This window comes from Trachemys scripta, chromosome 7, assembly GCF_013100865.1.
Source record: "Trachemys scripta elegans isolate TJP31775 chromosome 7, CAS_Tse_1.0, whole genome shotgun sequence".
Classification (NCBI taxonomy): Eukaryota; Metazoa; Chordata; order Testudines; family Emydidae; genus Trachemys; species Trachemys scripta.
The window spans coordinates 24,496,560-24,518,483 of record NC_048304.1 but is presented as its reverse complement, the minus strand read 5'-3'; the positions used below and the strand labels follow the sequence as shown (position 1 = coordinate 24,518,483).

The 21,924-nt window shown below is 41.1% G+C and overlaps 1 protein-coding gene across 25 annotated transcripts in view; it reads left to right on the top strand.

The window, feature by feature from the left end:
* Nucleotides 1–21,924, top strand: part of SLMAP (sarcolemma associated protein) — a 157,169-nt gene that overhangs the window by 85,268 nt on the left and 49,977 nt on the right. For all 25 annotated transcript variants that reach the window (XM_034777668.1, XM_034777691.1, XM_034777681.1 and 22 more), the window contains exons 5-10: nucleotides 5,011–5,047; nucleotides 7,424–7,486; nucleotides 13,853–13,948; nucleotides 14,290–14,361; nucleotides 14,942–15,082; nucleotides 21,737–21,874. In XM_034777668.1, coding sequence (XP_034633559.1) covers nucleotides 5,011–5,047; nucleotides 7,424–7,486; nucleotides 13,853–13,948; nucleotides 14,290–14,361; nucleotides 14,942–15,082; nucleotides 21,737–21,874 — 547 coding nt within the window. The remainder of the gene's footprint in view (nucleotides 1–5,010; nucleotides 5,048–7,423; nucleotides 7,487–13,852; nucleotides 13,949–14,289; nucleotides 14,362–14,941; nucleotides 15,083–21,736; nucleotides 21,875–21,924) is intronic.

Sequence of the window (21,924 nt, the reverse complement as noted above, 5' to 3'; positions counted from 1 at the left end):
TCAAGTGTAGATAAAACAAATGTGCTAGGCACGTACTGAACATAAAATACACATGCAGGTTTGTAAGTGATTAACAAAAACCAAAAGTGTGGCTGTGACTCTAGGGGCCAACTGGCAGAGAGCCTACCATACTGTAACTCACATCAGGCCTGACACACTCATTGCCCCAGCACAGTGTTGTCATAATATGTACCTAAAAGGTGTTATATAAGTGAACTTATATCACACTGGTCCTGAAAATTGTGGCATGATGTATGTACAGATTGTGTACAAAATTGTGTGTATGTATGTGCTGGAAATATATTTTTAAAATGTGTTTGGGAGCAGGGCTGGCTCCAGGCACCAGCGTAGCAAGCAGGTGCCTGGGGCTGCCAATGAAGGGGGGGCAGCACGTCCAGCCGTTCAGCGGCAATTCGGCGGTGGGGCCGTCACTCCCTCTCTGAGCGGAGGACCTGCTGCCGATCGCGATCGCGGCTTTTTGTGTGTGTGTGCTTGGGGTGGCAAAAACGCTAGAGCCAGCCCTGTTTGGGAGTGTATAAACCCAGGCTGCCCAAGACAAAGGAATGTTGTTTTACCTGTCTTACCGACTTGATTACTGGAAGAGGACAATGAAAGTACATTTACATATACAATAAACAAAGTGAACAAGCAGCAGCTTAATGCACAGATGGCAGGGACAGAGTCTGCACTCCAGGAATCCTTCCTGGCTCTTGAGACAGACAGTGAACTTTGGGTAATGTAAGGGGAGAAAAGAGGCATTTTAGTTATCCATGACTCCAGGAACAAAGGGAACCAACACCCTTTGATTCTGTGAACATTGGGTACCCTGGCCTGGAGGGCTGGATATGCTGGTAAGTAAGAAAATTGCTCAGGCAAAGATTGTAACTTAATAAGATTACATTCTAGTTACTAGAATGCATGTCCCTATTTTGTTTTGTTTTGTTTGTAAGTATACCTCTCTCTTTCTTTTACTCAATATCACTTCAATCTGTCTTTGTTAATAAAAACAACAAGGAGTCTGGTGGCACCTTAAAGACTAACAGATTTATTTGGGCATAAGTTTTCGTGGGTAAAAACCTCACTTCTTCAGATGCATCCGAAGATGCATTTTGTAGATACAGACTAACACGGCTACCCCCTGATACTTTGTTAATAAACTTATTCTTGTTTTATTACAGAACTTATCACAGTATTGTGCATTAAAGTGAAATGTGAATCTTCACCAATCCAATGCGCTGATGCATGCTCTCTCTTTGGAGGCTGCCAGCATAATTTCTGGGAGAGGGAATAGACACTGCAGGCTCTGGGGAGCTGGGGAACTGGGATTCACTGACTGTTACCTGCAAGGCCAAGTTTAGACTGGTAAAGTCTTGAAGAGTTTGCTGGCAAGGTAGACAGACTGGTGTGTCAGGGAGCTCTGACACACAGCTTAGCAGCAGCAAAGCTCTCACTCTTGCTAAGGCAGAGCGCTAACACAGGAGCTCACAGTTCTGGGACCCAGGGATCTTGAAAGGTGTATTGTGGGGGTGTTGATATGTCTGTCAGTTGCATCTATTGTTCTGGCAGGGTCTGGTGCTGCTTTCCCACAGAGTCAAGGGAAAGGGGTTGGGTCAGCTTTTGTGGCCTGCATCTAGTCTGACCTCCCACATGATGCAGGCCACAAAAGCTGACCCGACCCCTTTCCCTTGACTCTGGGGACTTCAACAACAGAGTCACGGGAAAGGGGTTGGGTCAGCTTTTGTGGCCTGCATCATGCGGGAGGTCAGACTAGATGATCATAATGGTCCCTTCTGACCTTAAAGTCTATGAGTCTTCTGACAAAGTTTTCCTGTTGCTGTCTTGTAAAGTTGTGGTGACAGGACTCATGGGGCTTGGCTCCCCATAATTAGGAAATATCACCTTTTGTAATATTAACCAAATACCCTGAATATAGCACTGATAGAAGCTGTATGAAGACCCATAACAAATAAATGAAAAATATTTTAAAACAAAATAAATGGATTTCAGAATTCACACATTTTGTTTTCGTTGCAATTTACTGAAATTTCGTGGCAAGTTGCAGATCTGTGGTGATTTCCAATAGGAAATGTGCCTGTGTTTCGGCAATTTTCTTTGTCAAATCTGTAATTCAGCAAAATATTTCACTATAGTGAATTAACATTTGACGAAGAAATTGTTTTGTTGGGAAATTTCCAACCAGCTCTGCTTGTAATTGCTTCTATAATTGTTTTTCAGATGCCATGTTTTATTTTTAATTTGATTAGGTGATGAAATAAAATATTCCTTTCATGCACAAAAGACATGCTTTAAAATTTCTGTTTTGGCGAACTTTTTAGTATTAAGTAAAAATACATGATCCAAATTTAATCGTCATGCAACATCACTATTGTATTTCATAAAACATAGTTTCTTGAACTTTCATATTAAATCATTTTATATGGTACTTGGATATTTACTACTGTACTGTGAATTAAACATCAAATTGAATTTCATCCTTTTAAATCATTGTTTTCTAATGTATGAAAACAATGTACTTTTTTGAAACTTGGTTTAACATGCTATTCTGAAGTGATCCAATTAAGTCAGCATTACTTAGTAAGGGGAATTATTTTTTAGTGTAATTTTGGTTTCTAAATCTCAACCTCAGTATCAGAATATGTGAGTCTAAACTGTCATTTCTGGTTAAAATTAGAGAGACCAGGTGGGTGAGGTAATATCTCCTTTGGACCAACTTGTTGTGTTGGTAAGAGAGACTAGCTTTTGAGTTTACAGAGAGCTCTTCTTCAGGTCTGGGAAACTAAGGGCTTGATATATAATGGATATAGTGCTGCAGCGACACAGATGTGCCATTGTAGTGCTTAGTGTAGACATTATCTATGCTTATGAGAGAGCTTCTCCCGTCAGCGTGGGTACCCTACCTCCCAGAGAGGCGGTAGCTATGTTAAGAGGAGAAGCCGACAGCATGCTGTCTACACCAGGAGTTCGGTTGTTGTAACTGCATCACTCAGGGGTGTGGGCTTTGCACATCCCTGAGTGACGTAGTTATACCGACATGAGTCTGTACTCTAGACCAAGCCTGAGGTCTGGTCTATGCTACAGGCTTGCATCACTATAACTACGCCACTCGGGTGTGAAAAACCCACACCCCTGAGTGACATAGTTATACTGTACTAACCCCTTCCCCCCAACCCCCCGTGTAGACAGCACTGTGTAGCCGATATAGCTACTTCCTCTCCTGTCAGCTTACAGTGTCTTCATTAAAGTGCTGCAGGGCGGTGCAATTGCATTGGTGCTGATGCAGCATTTTAAATATAAACTTACCCTCAAAGTGTCCCTGCTAAATAAGAGGTAGAACAGATTGGTTAGCATAAATAGCTAACACATTTCAAGGGACCATTCAAAGTGAAGTGGCCTGTTTTCACCCCTCCAGTCTTAGGGAGGAAAGGAAGGGGCGGGGGGGAACTGGGAGGGGTTTGTTAGTCGGTTACAGATCGTTGTAATAAACCATAAATCCAGTGTCTCTAGTCAGTCCATGATTATTAATTTCTAGCAAAGTTATGGAATTAAGCTCCCAGGCTCGTCTTTTGAAAGTGTTGTGTAGGTTTCCTTTGAGGATGAAGACTGATAAGTCAGATATAGAATGATTGCTTTGTGAAAAGTGTTCACCCATAGGTGATGTGGTGTGTTTGTCTTATCGTTTTCCTGTGTGAATTCATTCAAGAGCATAGTGATTGTCTTGTTTCACCCACATAGTTGCTATTGGGGCATTTAGTGCACTGGGTGAGGTAGACCACATGTTGTGATAGGCATGTATAGGACCCAGGGATCTTGAAAGGTGTATTGTGGGGGTGTTGATATGTCTGTCAGTTGCATCTGTTGTTCTGGCAGAGTCTGGTGCTGCTTTGAGTAGGTGTGTCCTGGTCTGTTGGAGCTTGCTTCTGATGATGAGCTTTGAGAATATGGGTGAGTTGTTTGAAGGCCAGAAGGGGAGGGCTCAAGAAAGATTTTTTTTTTTTTATTTTTATTTTTTTTAAGGATAGGAGCTGAAATTCATAACTTTACTAGACACTAATAATCATGGATTGAATAGAGAAACTGGATTTATGGCTTATTGCAACAATCTGTAACCCATTAACAACTACCTCCACCCAGCTGCTGTCCCCCACTTCCTTTCTTTCTTATGTCTGGAGTGGTGTTACCAGGCCACTTCACCTTGAATGGTCCCTTGAAATGTGTTAATTACTTATGCTAAACAATCCCTTTCACCTTGTATTAGCAGTGACACTGAGTACCTTTCCCAGACCTGAAGAAGAGCTCTGCGTAAACTGAAAAGCTTGTCTCTTTCACCAACATAAGCAGATCCTATAAAAGATATTACCTCACCCACCTTGTGTCCCTAATATCTTGGGACCAACCAGGCTACTGTTAAAATTAGGCAGTTATGCAAATTGCTTTTGTTGTTCAAATGTGAAATTGTACAAAAATAGCTATTTCCTTGGACAAGATTAGTTCGTTAAACTTTTCTTTCTTCATCAATAAAGATGTATATGAGGGTGATGTATCTAGTGCCTGTAAGTGCATGTAGCTCATTTCCACATGTAAGTTGCATTTGAACCTTAACAAATCTTATTTGTTTTCAAAAACTTATAAAATGTTATTTAACTTTATGATATAAAAATAGTGATCAAGGTTTTAGAAAGTGGCTCATTGGTTTGTTTAATTTTTAGATTAGAACTGAAAACTAAATTTGAAAAATCTACTTCAAAGTACAATTTCACAAAATGGTACTGAGCATAAGATGTAAAAACAGTATTTTTAACCTCGGTGACTGTTCTCTAAGAATGAACTTAAAAATGAAGAATGTCTTAATTAAGTTAAACATTTACAGGATTACTGATAGTTTTGTGGATTTTTTGAACTGCTGTTCCATACTTGGTGTTTACTTGCATAATTCTGTTACTGAACAAATTATAAGGTTTTTTTTTGTTTTTGTTTTAATTCGTTTTTCAGTGTCATCCATGCTCCATTACCAAGTCCTGTTGACAAGGTAAGTCATTCGTACTCTGTCTTTAATTAAAAAGTTGAAAGAATGAGAAAAACCTAACTACTTGTGGGTGTGACTTGCATTGGATTACTTTACATGGTTTAATATTTTTACTGTTTTAAAAAAAATAAACATTAGTCATTCCTTCAGTATCACAAGGATATGCATGGCAGGCTGAGTTTTTATGGTATGGGAATACTCTACTTTTTCCACTAGTGGTCAGGTGTGGAAACGTTGGCAAAATAACACGAAGCATGACATGCTTGGGTAAATCAAGATGGGCAGAATTATAGAGCATCAAAGGTTGTAACAAGAAGGACGTTGATGCAATAGGACAGAGGCAATGAGAGATTGAAAAAGGGGAGTGACATGAGCAAAATGAGTGACATGGCAGATGGCTTTTGCTGCAGTATGTTCTATGGCAGGGGTGGGCAAACTTTTTGGCCTGAGGGCCACATCGGGGTTGCGCAACTGTATGGAGGGTAGGGAAGGCTGTGCCTCCCCAAACAGCCTGGCCACCACCCACTCCCACTTCCTGCCCCCTGACTGCGCCCCTCAGAACTCCCAACCCATCCACACCCCTGCCCCCTGACTGCCTCCCTCCCCTGGACTTCCATCCCCTATCCAACCACCCTCTGTTCCTCATCCCCTGACCACCCCGTCCCGGGACCCACCACACCTATCTGCCCCCCGGGATCCCACCCCTTATCCAACCCCCCCGTCCCCTGGCTGCCCTCCCGATCCCTATCCACATCCCTGCCCCCTGACAGGCCCCCCGGGACTCCCACTCCCAACCCTCCCTATTCCCCATCCCCCAACCGCCCCCTCCTCTCTGACAGCCTCCCAGGACCTCCCGAGTCCCGCCCCCTTACCAGCAGCAGGAGCTCGCAGCCGCGACACCCAGCCAGAGCCAGCTGCGCTCCCCACGCTCCCCAGTCTGGAGACTAGGCTCCCCAGCCAGGAGCTCAGGGGCTGGGCAGGATGTGGCCCACGGGCCGTAGTTTGCCCACATCTGTTCTATGGTTTGGAGTGTGAGACAATGTGAGTTTTAAGGAAGACTGAATGTTATATCCCGCCTCAACTACTTTGACATCTACAATTGTAAATTTGAGTGATATTCCATATCCCCCCAAAAAAATATTATGGAGCCCTTTACTCAGTGGATAAGAGATAATTAGATTAGGAACAGTGAAGTGACGACAACAACATCATTTGTTGACTATTATTATAATGAGTTTGTTGATAGTTTGGGGGATGCACATGTATATCTCAAGCCTCTACCTGCCCTGAGCCAAGGCTATAAATAACCTGATGTCTATTCCTCTGCCTGACAAACTGTCTTTATGAACCTGTTCCTTTTCACTTTTGTCTGTGTCTGGCAGTGTTTTTTTAATTACTATTATTATTCCTGTTTTAAGTATTTCTTAGATATTTCCCAACAAAACAAAACCCTCAACTTAGTTGAGAGCTCTCCACCAGTTCCGAATCTTATGGCAGGTCAGGTATTGAAGCAAAGTTGCATTTCTTGTTCCCATGAGTTTTCTGCTCTTGGTGGGTCTGGAGAGAGTATAGCATGATTAGGAGAATGACTTTCTGCTGTTTTGTAGGTCTTTCTCTAAGTTGGCCCAAGCCAGACTCTAAAGCCTCCTTATGCAAGAGTCATTGTCAAACAAAGCATTAGAGAAAATTTTGTGGTCCTTGGCATGTTGCAAAAGATAGGTAGTAATGAGGCCTCACCCAAAATTTTTGACTGAATTGGTTTTACCTTTTCATTTGAATCAGTCCATTGCTGATTTATTTCCATGACCGTTCAGCCATGCTGGAGGGACATCAGATGATATTAAGAGCAGTCAGCCACTATTTAGATAGAACTTTTCAAAAATCGTACTGCAGATATGTGGATTTCACTTTTTGTGTGTGGTGGAAGAAACTTGTGCAGACTGATGCTTTGTTTAGAATAGAATATATTATAGGAAGGTAGCATGGTCTAACTGGACTAGGAGTTAGGAGAGCTGGGTTTCATATCCAGCACTGCCCATGACCTGCTGTATGATCTCGTGCAAGTGATTTCACTTCTGGGCATCTGTTGCCTTCCAAGCCTTTGTGTGTGTTTTTTTAATTTAGATCGTAAACTCTTCAGGGCAGTGATTTTTTTCAATCTGTTTGTTTGTACAGAGTGTAGCACAGTCGAGCCTCAGTCCTGTTTGGGGCTTGTAGGTAACGTATTGTAATACATACAGTAATGGTAGAATAGTAAAGGTGCTAAGAGGAAAAAGAACTGGTAGGCAGTGATCTTCCTTAAATTACAGATACTTTGAATTGTCTGAGTTTGATGTAGAATACTCGACATGATTTTGATAATATTTTCTTATTTCATAGGTTGCTGCTAACACTCCCAGTATGTACTCTCAGGAACTGTTTCAGCTTTCTCAGTATCTACAGGTAAAATTGTTTTTCTATGAAGACATTCCTTTTTTACTCATTAATTTGGTAGTTTATGCAAATAACACAACCAAGTAGTTAATTTTTGTTCAGAATGTAAATCTTTCATATGTATGTGAACACCTGTGTATGTTCAAAGTATGATTCAGTTTATAAACACTAACAGTTAAGAATTAGCTGCCTTTTCTGTTGAAAACAGCATAAAATATATGGTAATTGCCCTTGTATGGTATTTCTTTTATTAATATTTTTATTTGGCTTGCATAAGTATAGAATTCTATATATGCACATCCCTGCAGACTTGACAGTGGTTTCATATGCTATATGTATCTGTATAAACATAAATCTGGTACTCCCTCACTTTGCTTAGAATTGAGAATACGTTCCACCACCTTGTATTTATAATTCTGCTTTGGAATCATTTTAATACTCGAAAAATATTAAAGGGCTGTCTGTAAAGCTTTTTAGTAGTATGAGTATGGAGAATATGAATGGGAATTACTAAAATGCGTTAACATATCACTCTGGATTTTTAAAGAAATAATTTTTATCTTATCACTTAAGCACCATTTTTTCTTTTAAATAGATTTTTATCTTTATTTTCGTTCCCCTTTCTACAAAATATAGTATAAATGTAGGTTATGTAGATTGGTTGGTTGTAGGAAAAATTATAATTCCAGTGAGAGGAAGAGGTATGTTAAAGAAAATTTTAGCATTTGGGAAAAGATGAAGGGAAAGGGATGATGGATTAGCTTGCATGCATGGCATATTTCCTTTTGATTCTGGAACTAGGAAGTAGCATTTATGTTCTGAACTGTGAATCACGATCTGTGAGGTTGATAATGATAGTTGGATTTGTGGAACTGTGTATTTTTAGAAATGCTTCACAAAGTTCCTCTAAGGCATGCAAAAGCATCTTGCTACCTTCTTGCTGTTAGTGCCAAATAGTTCTGGTAATCATAAAGCTACTCTGAGATAAAAGGCAAATATGTGCTTTGTTGCATTCCTCTATTAGAAGGGAATGTGGATTTCTCCGTGTCGAACTGATTTGATGGGAAAGTGCCAGGAGTAAGCAGAAGTGACTTTGACCTATAATTTGACCTATAATTTGGACTGATATCACCTGGCTAGCAGTGCAATAGACAATCTTATTTGTAAATCTTTACATAGTCTGTTTTAGGCTTCACCCATCCACTCATGTAATAGATCCCTAACCTCTGGCTTGAGTTACTGAAGTCCTCAAATCATGATTTAAAGACTTCAAGTTATAGAGAATCCAACATTGCACTAGTTCAAACCTGCAAGGTCTCTCTGCAAATCTGACCTGGGGGAAATTCCTTCCCGACCCCGCATATGGTTATTAGTTAGACTCTGAGCATGTGTGCAAGACTTACGATCATCAGATAAAATACTGCTAACTCACCTATAAGATCATCCATCAGGTTATGTAAAGATTTTTACAGAATAAGTCTTTAATCTCTGAAAATCTTGTGATTTAGATTTCTTTCCTGGGAAATAACCCTGCTTATGGGAATTAACTTTCTCAGAAAGGTAGTTGAATTGCAGATATTGGTAATTATTTCATTTATTGATTATATTGAGCATGATCTGTGTGTACTATAAATGTGTACACGCTGATATTTATATAAATTTTCTTGCAGATAGCATGCTTTGAGAATCTGAGACTAGAACTTTCTTCTTGCCAAATGTAACCTCCAAGTTTCTGGTACTCTTCAAGATCTGATAAATGTGCCTCCAAGCCTCTCTGAATAGAGAAGGGTAAACTGCACCATCTAGTGGCTTGAAGGAGAACTTTAAAAACTATTTGTTTAGAAACTAGTTTTTCACTTAAACTTAATTAATGGAGTAGCTAACTTTGTACTAGAATTGGGCAAGGTACCTACTGTAAACTTGTTTATTCAAGACACACAAGGCCTGACTTTGTTCTCACGTATACTGGTTTCACATAGATGTAACTGATTTCAGCAGTTATTCCTTGTTTACTCTGGTGTGACAGCCTGCTCAGGCTTTTTGACTCTGTTACATAATTTATTTATTTTCTATTTTGGTAACCATTTATAAAACCAATACTTTTCTGGTGCTCAGTTAATATAATTTACACTGCTTTCCCCCTTCTGCCTTCCTACATGTAACTAGATTTTAATACGGCACTGAATGCTATGGCACTCAATTGCTTAACACCTATATTTACTTTACTGAGTAGGATGTGACATGACTGGGAATATACAGGTGAACTTATTCACTCTGAAACTGATAGCCACCTTTACTGAGGGACTTATGGATGGGCCACAAAATAGAGGGCTCATAGTATCCAAATAACCCTTTTTCAAGAGGGATTGTAGAAATAAATGTTTATTTGAAAATAACGTGTAAATCATCCCTACTGACAATTCTCTCTACCTTCAATTACATTTCTGCCATTTCTGTTTTTAGTTTACAGGTGGTAATTTTGAATCTTGTTTAGACTGTAATCTCTTTGAAGCAGGAACTTACTTTTTTGTTGTGTATGTACAGGGCCTATCACGGTGGGGCCCTGTTCCCTGATTGAGCCCTCTATTTGATAGTGAAATGCACATTCAAGATGGCATAATGTTCATTTAAGGAAACCAGTTCTAATAGGTACGGTAGGAGGATTGCCCAGGTAATAATGGAAGCTATATTTATATGATGATAGTGCCTAGAGGTCCCAGAGACTGGAAACCCATTCTTCAAGGCATTGTATGTCCCCATAACAAAAACAATGCCTGCCCCCAAAGAGCTTATAATCTAATTAGATGGTAAAAGCACAATGCTGTACTTCCCATTTTACTCCTGAAAGCAGACTTTCATTTTACCTATGCAAATTATACAAATATTTATGATACTATAATTTAAGAAATCCTTTGTGAATTAATGAAGGACAGAACAGGTTATCAAAGTTTCAATCTGGCAACATATTGTATACCTCCGTTAATGTTCATAACGCTCTGTGTTAATTTCCTTTGAATAAAGCAACAGTAACCTAGGCTAGAAAGTTCATTATAATATTGTTCAGTAGAAGAGTGTAGCATTATATAATAAGTCCAGATTTTAAAATTGTTCATATGAAAATGTGCATGGACAGTTTGTGTGGAGTTATGGTAATTGTGTGTAGAAATGACCAATTGGACATTTAGCTGGTCCTTTGTGCATGCATATTATTGTGTACATTTAAAAAACTGTGCCCACTTTATACATATAATTGAATCAATGTTTGGTTATACATGGTATATATGGTTGTAAATTAATTCAGAGGACTGACGAAAATTTGTCCCTTAAAGGTAGCGTTTAATAAAAGGTTAAAACACACTAAAGATATATTTTAAAATGTGTATTGCCTTTTAGAGATGATCTTGATTGTACATTTCAGTGTATAAGTGTTCTTAGAGTGTTTACTCCTGGGGAATTCTGAACCAAAAAAATAAAAATTCTGCATACAATATTTTAAAATTCTGCAAATTCTATTTGTCAAAATAACATTATATAATCATACCAGTTTCAATTATTTTGGTAATTTATTTCAAAATACCTGTCAGCAAATATGTCTGTAATAATACAGACGCCACAAAAATTCCCCAGGAGTAAAGTTAAAGAAACCTCTATGATAGCCCAGTTCCTGCTTCTCTGCCCTCCACCTCCCCCAAAGAGCCCAGCTGCAGGGCCCCCTGGCCCAGACGCGATCGCTCCCTGTCCCCCCCCAGAGCCCAGTCATGGGGGCTTCCCCTGGCCCAGAGGCTTGCATCCTCTCCCCCCTAGAGCCCAGGAATCCAGAGGGAGAAACAGATTGATGCTGGGTCCTGGGATTGTATGGAGTTTCCTGCATGCTGCTTCCTTCCTTCAGGGCATGCTGGGAACTGCAGCTGCCAGGAACCCTCCAGCTTCTACTCCCCATCCCCCGGCAGTGTCTTCTACATGCAAGCTGGGCTCTGCTGGGTCCAGCAGCCCCTAGTGATGGCCAGTAGCTCTGCAGCCCATTTCTGTCAGTGGGGAGAGGGAAATTCTGCATGCACAACATAAATTTCTGCAAAATTCTGCATTGCGCAATGGTGCAGAATCCATGAGTAAGTGTTAAAAATAAGGGTCCGTATAGTATACACAATAACAAGCTGGATCTAAATTATGTGATAAGATTTCTACAGTTCTCTAGTGTTAAGTTCTGTAGGAAAGCTGAAAATTCTGAGGCAGGTGTTAAATGTAAAAAATTGAGGTTGTGTATTATGAAAATTAATTATCACTATGGTATTGCATTTATTTTAATATTAAAATACTTATGCTGCCCTTCCCTCGTTTTGATATTTTAGTTCTCCCACTGTTTTTTTTTTTAAATGTTGATATAGTACTAACTTCACTGTAGAGGTTATTTTGGCTTTTAGAGAAGGACAAATAGATATGAACAGGAAGTTTTAATAAAAGGGATAATGAAAAATTGGGGCATTTGGTACCTGTAAAAGTGTGGGAAGGAGTCTGGGGGTTTGGGCTTCCTAGGAAGTGGTTGAAGGTTTTGTCGCTAGTGATGACATTAAATGCTGCTTCTCTTTCCTTGCACCATGTGGGCAGGTGCAGGATTGATTTGGGATTTGCAGGGATGAGGAGAGCTTTACTTCCTAATTTTTCATCCAGCAATCAGCCATCCCATTGCCATAGTCCAATAACAATCATTGCATTGAACAGCAATGGATAGCACACCACTGACTGTTCCTGCTATAAAGTGCTCAGCAGTAAAATAGTTAATGTTGACATTTAAGCTGTTATCATGCTTCAGTTAGCATCCAGAGATGAGTGGGGCAGGTCGTACCTCAGAGCTATTGTTTCAGGCTCACAAAGACAACGCTACAGTAGTTTATATTCAGTTGATATTTTAAAGAAAAGCTAATGCTAGATACTTACTTTTAAATAAAAGCTGAAGTGAAAGTCCCAGTCTGGGACTGTGGCTTAGCGTACTATGTTCTGAAATAGCAGTATGCTAAGCTGTACTCAAGAACTTTTACTGGATTGTAGCAGTGTCCACATGGCAAGCTGGTGTTCTATAGATTCAGCCCAGGTTCGCAGCATAGTAACTTTCCATATAGGCAAGCCCGTAGTGAACTCAAAATGATCCTTCCATCTGCAGAAAGAAAAAACATAGCCTACCTTTTTTTTTAATTTGGCATTTTCATGTAATTTAACAGAAAAGATAGTTAGAATCTTCTATATGATACTTCATATTTAAAATACTACCTAGTCCTCTGAAAAACTTGCTCTTGACTTCATTATATGTATTGCTATTCTTCACACATTGTATGCACATCAATGTATGTATTATTACACTCCTATTTTTGTCAGATGTAATTATACAGTTTATTATGTGTTTGTTTAAATATTACCTACTGCTAAGTTAATAGTAGCTCGCAAGTAGAAGTAATAAAAGTTTTGCCTTTTAAAAATCTGTATTTGTTGGCCTATTCTTTGATGGGGAGCAGCGAATATATCAGAATTTTTTCATTGTATCTAATTACATTTAAGAATATTTTTATCTTAAAACAGTTTTATAAAAATTAGTCCATAAGGTACACCGAAAGTCTTGAAAAACTGTTCTTTTTTTGTAGTCCACTTCTCCAAACAAATTTACAGCAAGTTCATGTGAACATAAACAGTCTTCTCCTGATGTCACCACTAAGTTAATTTTTTGTTTACCATTAAACTAGCTTCTACACAGTATAAAAATTGAGTTTCTCTCTCTATTCATCTGTAGTTGTAAGAAGCGAAGTGTCATGATGTCATTACTCTTCTAATATGTACAGGATAGAGTAGAAGCTGATCCATGTTATTGATTAATATAACGTAACTTTTTCCTAACGCATGTACTTTAGAAAATAGTTGTAACTTTCTGTAAAATCTAACTTTTGAAAGGTAAAATGAAGTTCTAGTCCTTTATTTCCAGCATAATCTCACAAAATCACTTTGAATAGGGCTTTATCCCCAGCCTTTACAAATATAGAACCCAGCAATAAGTTGCTATTGAGACTTTGTCAAAGTGTTCTTGCACCAAATGTACCTGTCCTGTAGTGTATCTGAAACTGGTATGAAAAGGATGGCTTTAAGAATCTAAGCTTGTAGTGTAACATCTTTTCACTTAAACAAGTACAGGAATATGTATAAACAAAAATGAATTTTAATTTGCTAGTGCATTGCTGTCACTTAAAATGATTGAACATATGAGTTAAAATCTGCCAATCTTTTCACCCCCTTTTTTTCAGTTTAACAGTATTTGGTTATACATTGCATTGCTTCTGTTTTTCCCAATAGTTAGTTTGAACTGACCTGCTTGTATTTATATTTTCATCGTAGGAGGCCTTACATCGGGAACAAATGTTGGAACAGAAGTTGGCTACCCTTCAGCGACTGCTTGCTGTCACACAGGAGGCTTCAGATACTAGTTGGCAGGTATTTGCAAGATTTCTCTTAATGTATAGGCCTAAGAACTTAATATACAGTGGGCTGTAAACTGTAATTTTCAATTATTATAATAAATAAGAGTAAAAGTTGAAGGTTGGTTCTCTCCCTTAAATGAGAAGGAGACATTACTCCTAATCGACTAAGTTCACACGTACATTTATCTTAGAACTAACCAGCACTACTAATTGCTTCCGAAGTGAATGTCTCTAAAGGAAGTGATATTTACCTTTTTCAGATATTTAATGTCTAGAATTTTCTTACGAAATGCAAAAACAGTATAAACATCTTGTTTTATTCTGTTAATTTAAATTTATTATATTTTCCAACAGGCTTTAATAGATGAAGACAGACTACTATCAAGGTTAGAAGTCATGGGAAACCAATTACAAGCCTGTTCAAAAGTAGGTAGTTCACTTCAGATTAATTATATAGTATTTAGGAATGTTGAATGGCAGTGTCCTCTTGAAATTTTTCAAAATTAGAAAGTTGTTGTCAAGCAAACTTCCAGTGCAGATGGAGCACAAACTTTCAAATAGGCTCCCTGAAGCTTCAGTGTGGTGGGATTTTGGCTGGCTGGCAGGGAGAAAAGGGTCCTGGCTCCTTTAAGATTGCCCACATTGCCTTGGGTTTCGAGGAGTAGACAGGAAATGGCTGGTAGTGCACTGACAGAAATGAGTAGTTTTTGTTTTAATTTTTGTTACTTTAGTAATCAAATCTGTTTCTAGAGTCTGCTGCCCTAAACATTCTAGCAAATGCCTGTCTCATAGCAGTTTATACCCCGCTGGACAAATAGCCACTGAACATTTTGTTGCCCTTAAGATTTTGTTACGTTTGTCAAAATTGTTACTCTATTCTTCTTGGCAAAGTAGATCTTTAATGGTAGCTTAATAGAGAGAAATACTGCATGTTCAACAAAATGTTAACCTACAATAGAGTGTTGTTTTGAGATATAGATCCACTATGTTAAACTTCTACTGACAGAATCAAACAGAAGATAGTATACGAAAGGAACTTGTAGCATTACAGGAAGACAAACACAACTATGAGACAACAGCCAAAGAGTCCCTGAGGCGGGTCCTTCAGGAGAAAATTGAGGTGGTCAGAAAACTCTCTGAAGTGGAGGTATTTAGATTTTGTTTATTTTATAATCAATGTTGTAGCACTATTTGAATATTCCGAACAGCTAGTCCTTTACTCTAATCTAGCACTTGCACTGCACCAGCATATGTTTGTGTTGTATTAGTATTCTAGGAACAGTATACTGGAAAGTACTGGAGATGTGCATTTTGCCTGTTATACAGTATTTTAAGCAACAAGGAAGAAGTTAATGCACAGTAATGAAAATAGTGATAGATCAGTAACAAAAGTCCTTATTTTTCATTTTTTTAAAAAACTCAGTGAAAGTGTTCTCCATGCAGAAATTAGAGTGCTGTATAATTCCTGTTTCCCATATGACATACTTCACATATTTAAAAAATTCAGTTTGACAATAGTAAAATAAGACTTTTAAAATGAAAGCTTAACGGATCATGCAAAATACCATTTAAGAATTTTTTTTTAATGAAATTTCATTGGCCACAATCTACCAACTATTTTTTTTATTCCCTTCCTTCAAATCCTTCCTCAACAATTGCTTTTTTTCCTTCCTTTTCACCAGTGATCTCTATCTATTCCTTTCCTCTTATCCAGTTTAATTCTCATTTTAAAAAGTAACAGAATTTAAACTTTATTCACAATATAATTAAACCCACTGTTATACTCTTTAATTCCTGTTTTTCTTACTCCTTTCTTTTATCTTCATTTTCTGTGTCCGCTTACTATAATGAGTAATTTGTGTTACTATGAGTAGTCTCATGGCTTCAATCAAGTTATTCATGTGTGTAAAGTTTCTCTCATGCATAAATATTAAAATTGGGCCTCTAGATTTGTAAACTCTTTCGGTAGGACCTGTCTTTTTTTATGTATGGAAGGTATCATGAAATGTTATGGCACTATAATAAACTTCAGGCTTGACATATAAATACACTTATTTTTTGTTTTGTTACTTCTCTTGACAAGTTTGCTAATTATTGCAGATGCATTTTTGCTCCTCCAAACACACTTCTTTTTGATTCTGTAATAAAATCATAATACCAAATTTGTGACACATTTTGATATATTAATTTCCTTGTCTCTGAGAGAAAATTCTTAATCAAATCCTAATATGATTTTGTATACATTTTTTTTTTTCCAAATTTGCTCTGCTCTAAAAGTCCTTTGGTATTTGCAGATGGAGTTTGTAGTTGAATGCTTTTGTTAAATGTGCATTTCACCCCTTTCTTGATGTAGTTATTAGGGGAATCTAAGCTCAGATGCTGTTTCAGGTTTTTGGTAAAATAATGCAACAACTACTCAGGTTATTGCTGTGTGCACTGTTGCCAGAGATTTTTCCCTTTGTGGTATCTGTTGGGCCGACTCTAGTGCCTTCTAGAGTCATGCATGTATGCGCTGGTATAAGGGACCCAGCCAGCCGTGCACCCTTTCAGTTCCTCCTTACCACCCGTGACAGTTGCTGGAACGACCCTTTCTTGCTCTGGCAAGATTTCTTCCTCCTGATTTCAGACTCTTTCTTCATTCATATTGTTAACAGTTTAATGTATATAGTGTCTGCAAATTGTGACCGTGTATATAGTTCCTTTCATCAAAGGACTTTTCGTCCCTGGGCTACAAGTCTTGTGCCTGTGAGTGACCCACACTTGAGTTGCTTAAAGAGCTTGGGAAAGACATGTAAAAGATAAGTGCAAAATCTGTTGGGACTTCAGACTAAAGGCTATCCTCATGGAAGCTGCCCTCAAACTGGGTCTCAGCGCAGACCCAGTTCAGCGCTGAGTATTTTGGCATTGGTGCGAAGCACCCCCCCAGCACAAAGCTCTTCCCCGGCACCATTCTCCATCCCCAGTGCCAAGGAAGAAGAACAAAAAGCAGCGTCCCGAGAAAGGGTGCTCACCAGTGCAGAAGAGAGTCAAGCAGGGAGAAGGAGTGAGACCTGTACCGAGCCAGTGTTCTACACCTGGATCCACATCGGCACCATCAACTTCACCAAGGGCATTGAGTCCAGTGAGGGACCCTCCACTGACACCAGGAAGCTACGGTGGTACCAATGGACTCATGGTGCTATCAACCCCAGAGTCTTTTCAGACAGTTAGGGACCTTTTCTCTCTTCCAGCCCAACAGGGCATCTACCAGCTCCAGCATCTGGAAGCGGGAGGGAACAGGGTATATCAGGTGCCTTCCTGGTACCAGGTGTCCCGGCACCATCCAGGGGCAAGTCCCACCTGATGCCAGCATCCCACTCCCTGGCACGCCGCAGAACCCCAGCACCATATGGAAGCAGAAGCAGGTATTGCTCCACTGTGGTTCCCAAGAGAGAAATTCCCTTTGGAGTCCAAAGGGGAAATCATACATACTGCCAAAAGCCCATCATTGGTACCCAGCCTATGCCCCAGCAAGCTTCACTGCCAGTCCCCTGGCGGACACCTAGCCAGCGGGTCACTGGCTGATGCAGTGGCTTTACTGGAATCCCTGGGGGTAGCAGGGCCTGTCTCCCACTGGTAGCAGGGCCTGTCTCCCACTGGTAGCAGGGCCTGTCTCCCACTGGTAGCAGGGCCTGTCTCCCACTGGTCCTACTCGGTGGCCTCCGAGAGACAGGCCACCACTCCTTCCCGCTCAGATCTAGACTCCAATCTCGCCCACACTACTGAAGTCCAGGAGAAGCCTCTAATCAACATAGTTGAGGAAGAGGAAGGAGCCCCTCCTCTGGGGCAAACTTCCTCCTCGTCCTCCCCAGATGAGGCTGTTGCGGGTCCCAGCAGCCTACTTCCTCAGTATAATTTCAGGGCCCCTCAGAACCTTCTGAAGCAGATCGCTTCAAACCTGGGCTTGGCTATCAAGGAGCCCAAAGAGACATCACACAGCCTTATTGATACCTTGGCTGCAGCAGCTCCATCCAAAGTGGCCCTGCCCATCAATGAGGGTGGTGATGGGACCAGTGAAGGCCTTTGGCAAACTCCTTCTTCTCTGACCCTCACTTCAAAGAGGGGAGAGTAAAAATATTATTTGCCAGCAAGCGTGTTTAATTACCTATACTCACACGCTCTCCAGGGTCCCTGATGGTGTCTGCTGCTAATGAAAGGGACAGGCAGGGCCAGTTGAGTGCTACCTCTGAAACAAAAATATACTAACAAACTGGACCTTATTGGTGGGAAAAAGATTTATTCCACGGGTAGCTCCAACTGCGTATCGCCAATCAGCAAACTTTGCTGGGGAAATACTGTTTTAATCTGTGGGACTCACTGAATAAGTTCAGACTCCCTGCCTCAAGCGTCGAGTCTGGAGTTTGCCACCCTCCTAGAAGAGGATAAGAACGTGGCCAGGACCTCTCTCCAGGGGGCTCTGGATGCTGCTGACTTGGCAGCCCGGACAATAACCTCTGCAGTCACAATGAGGTGCTGTTCCTGGCTTCAGTCCTCACGAGATCCAACAGTCAATCCAGGATCTCCCATTTGAAGGCTATTTCCTTTTCTCGGAGCAGATGGACACAAGACTTCACGGACTGAAGGACTCAGGGCCACCCTATGATCCTTAGGCCTGTATGTGCTGTCTGCCTTCAGAAAACACTTGAGGCCCCAGCAGCTTCCTCAGTTTTTGGGACCTTCAAAATAGGAGCCCTACAAAAGAAAAGGCAGAGGTTATAAACAGCGCCAACTGTTCCGGGCCACCTCAGCCTCCCAGGCAGGGCCCCAGAGATACTCCAGCAGGCCCAAGCAGGCCTTTTGAAGGTGCGCTTGAAGAGGGTGCTGTATCAGTCGCCATTTCAAATCCCCTGCCATTTTATTTTGATGTTGCTCTTCAGTCTGGCTTGGGCATCCATAACATTGGACAAATGGGTCCTGAGTACAGTGACCGTTAGATATACCCTTCAGTTTTTATCCACTCCTCCTTCCCAGCCCTCTTCCGGGACCATTCTCATGAGCAGTTGCTTGTCCAGGAGGTGCAGTCCCTCCTACATATGAGGGCTGTGGAGGAAGTTCCTCAAGACTTGAGGGAAGGGATTTTACTCCCAATATTTCCTAATCTCAAAGGCAAAAAGGAGGGGTCTGGGCCATCCTGGACCTGCATTGCCTCAACGGGTATCTCAAGAAACTGAGGTTCCGCATGGCCTCCCTGCCCTCCATCATTCCCTCCCTGGACCCAGGAGACTGTTATGCCACCCACTACCTGAAGGATGCATGCCTTCACATTTCTATATTCTGGGGCCACAGAAAATTGCTCAAATTTGTAGTCGGTAATCACCACTACCAATTCACTGCCCTTCCCTTCGGCCTATCAGTAGCTCCAAGGGTTTTTATGAAGAGTATGGCGATTATAGCAGCCTTCTTCAGGCGGAGAGATGTTCAGGCCTACCTGTTCCTTGATGACTGGCTGATCAAAGGTTGGTCACAGGCTCAAGTGCAAGACAGCATCGGTGCACAGTCCAAACCACCTTCAGAGTGCTGGGTCTGCTGATAAATGAGCAACAGTCAACTCTTTCCCAGTTCAGAGAATTTATTGAGGCAGTGCTCGACTCAACCCAATCCAGGGCCTTCCTGCCAGACCATGGCAAACCTGATATCCAAGGTCTTGGCCCACCCAATCACAACAGCTCGAGTGTGCCTCAAGCTACTGGGTCACATGGTCACTTACATGGTGGTTCAATATGCAAGGCTACACCTCAGGCCCCTTCAGATGTGGCTAGTGTCCGTATTCTCCCCGAACAGACACCACTTACGATCCCTTTCCCGGTCCTCAACTTCCTGGGCTGGTGAAAGGAGTCAAGGTTGGTAATGAAGGGGGTGCTCTTTGTGGCTCCACAGCCTTCGGTGTCTTTTAGTTTTGGATGCGTCAGACCTAGGGTGAGGAGCCCACCTCAACAACCTCAGTACTCAGGGTCTCCGGTCCTGGGAAGAACTCTCCCTGCTCATAAATGTCAGGGAGCTCAGGGCAGTGCACCTGGCATATCAGGTGTTTCCCCAGATCTCAGGCAAGGTGGTTCAAGTTCTGACAGACAATACAGCAGGCATGTTCTATATCAACAATCAAGGAGGGGCCCAAACCTCTGCCCTGTGTCAGGAGGCGTTGGTCTATGGTACTTCTGTGTTAGATAGTCCATTACTCTTGAGGCATCTCACCTCCCGGGAGTCCAGAACGTGTTGGCGGATCACCTCAGCAGTTCCTGCTCCTCTCACCATGAGTGGTCTCTTGCCCGGAGGTCATCAGTGTCATCTTCCAAAGGTGGGGGCCTCTGCAGGTAAACCTGTTCACCAGGCAAAACAGAAAATGCCATCAGTTCTGTTTGTTGCCCGGACACAGTACGGGCTCCCTCTGACACCTTCCTGCTCTTGTGGGCAGGCCACCTACTGTACCCCTTTACAATGATTGCCTTGGTTCACAAGGTTCTCCTAAAAATTAAACGGGACAAGGCAAGAGTTATCCTGATAGCACTGGTGTGGCCATGCCAGTATTAGTTTGGCATGCTTCTGGACCTCTCAGTGGCAGCTCCACTCTCACTGGTGATCTTCAAGGACAAGGTCCAACTGCACCCTCACGCAGCCTTCCTGCCAAAAGTGGTGTCACAATTCCACCACAGCCAAGTCATTTTTCTACCTATCTTCTTCCCAAAACCTCTCAAAAGCTGTGAGGAACGACGACTTGTACATTGGGTATTAGGCAGATCCTCACTTTTTATATTGAGAGTATGAAGCCCTTCTGCAAATCCATGCAACTCTTCATGGCAGTAGTGGAAAGGATGAGAGGGCTGCCTGTGTCAGCCTAAAGAATTGTGTATGGATAATCGCCTGTATTCGGGCTTGCTATGAACAGGTGAATGTCTGGCCTCTAGTTACTATGACTGATCATTCCACAAGAGTCCAGGCTTCATCAGCAGCATTCCTTGCACAGATACCAATCCACAACATCTGCAGAGCCATGACCTTGTTGTTTCTTCATTCCTTCAATTCATACTGCATCATCATCCAACAAGCCCAGGACAATGCCAGTTTCAGGAGAGCAGTGTTGCAGTCAGCATGTCCATGAACTCCAAGCCCACCTCCTGGGTAACTGCTTGTGAGTTACCTAGCATGTTATGGACATGAGCAACCACTCGGGGGGAAAAAAAACAGTTTCCAACTTTTCGTAACTGTTCTTTGAGATGTGTTGCTCGTGTCCATTCCATGACCTACCTTCCTACCCCTCTGTCGGAGTTACCAGCAAGAAGGAACTGAGAGGGTGCGAGGCTGGCGGCACCCCTTATATCCGTGCATAAGTGTGCAACTCCAGAGGGCACTAGAGCTAGCCCAATGGATACCAGTAAAGGAAAAATTTCCAGCAACAGTGCACATGGCATGCACACAGCTAGCGTGGAATAGATATCAGTAACACATCTCGAAGAACAACAGTTATGGAAGGTTAGTAACCATTTTTTTTCCAGAGCCTCCTCTAATTTTTTCTTGCACACACAACTTGTTTCTCCACTTAATGTATGATTATTCTTATTTAAATTGAATGTTACAAAGGTGTTTTTAAATAGGTAGTATTTTTGCCAACACTTGATCTATCCATTTGGCCTTTATTAACAATTAGAAGCAAGGAGGTTTTTAGATCATATTTCTTGTCACAAATTGAAACATTCAGTATCAAACGTCAATATCCATAAACTCTCGCTATTTTTGGTTTTCACATGCACTAATTTTTTCCTTATAGCGAAGTTTAAGTAACACTGAAGATGAATGTACTCACCTGAAAGAAATGAATGAGCGGACTCAGGAAGAATTAAGAGAATTAGCAAACAAGTACAATGGAGCTGTAAATGAAATTAAAGACCTCTCTGACAAACTAAAGGTAGGGACAGAACTTTATCTAACCTTCTGCAATTGTTAGCAATGCTAGAG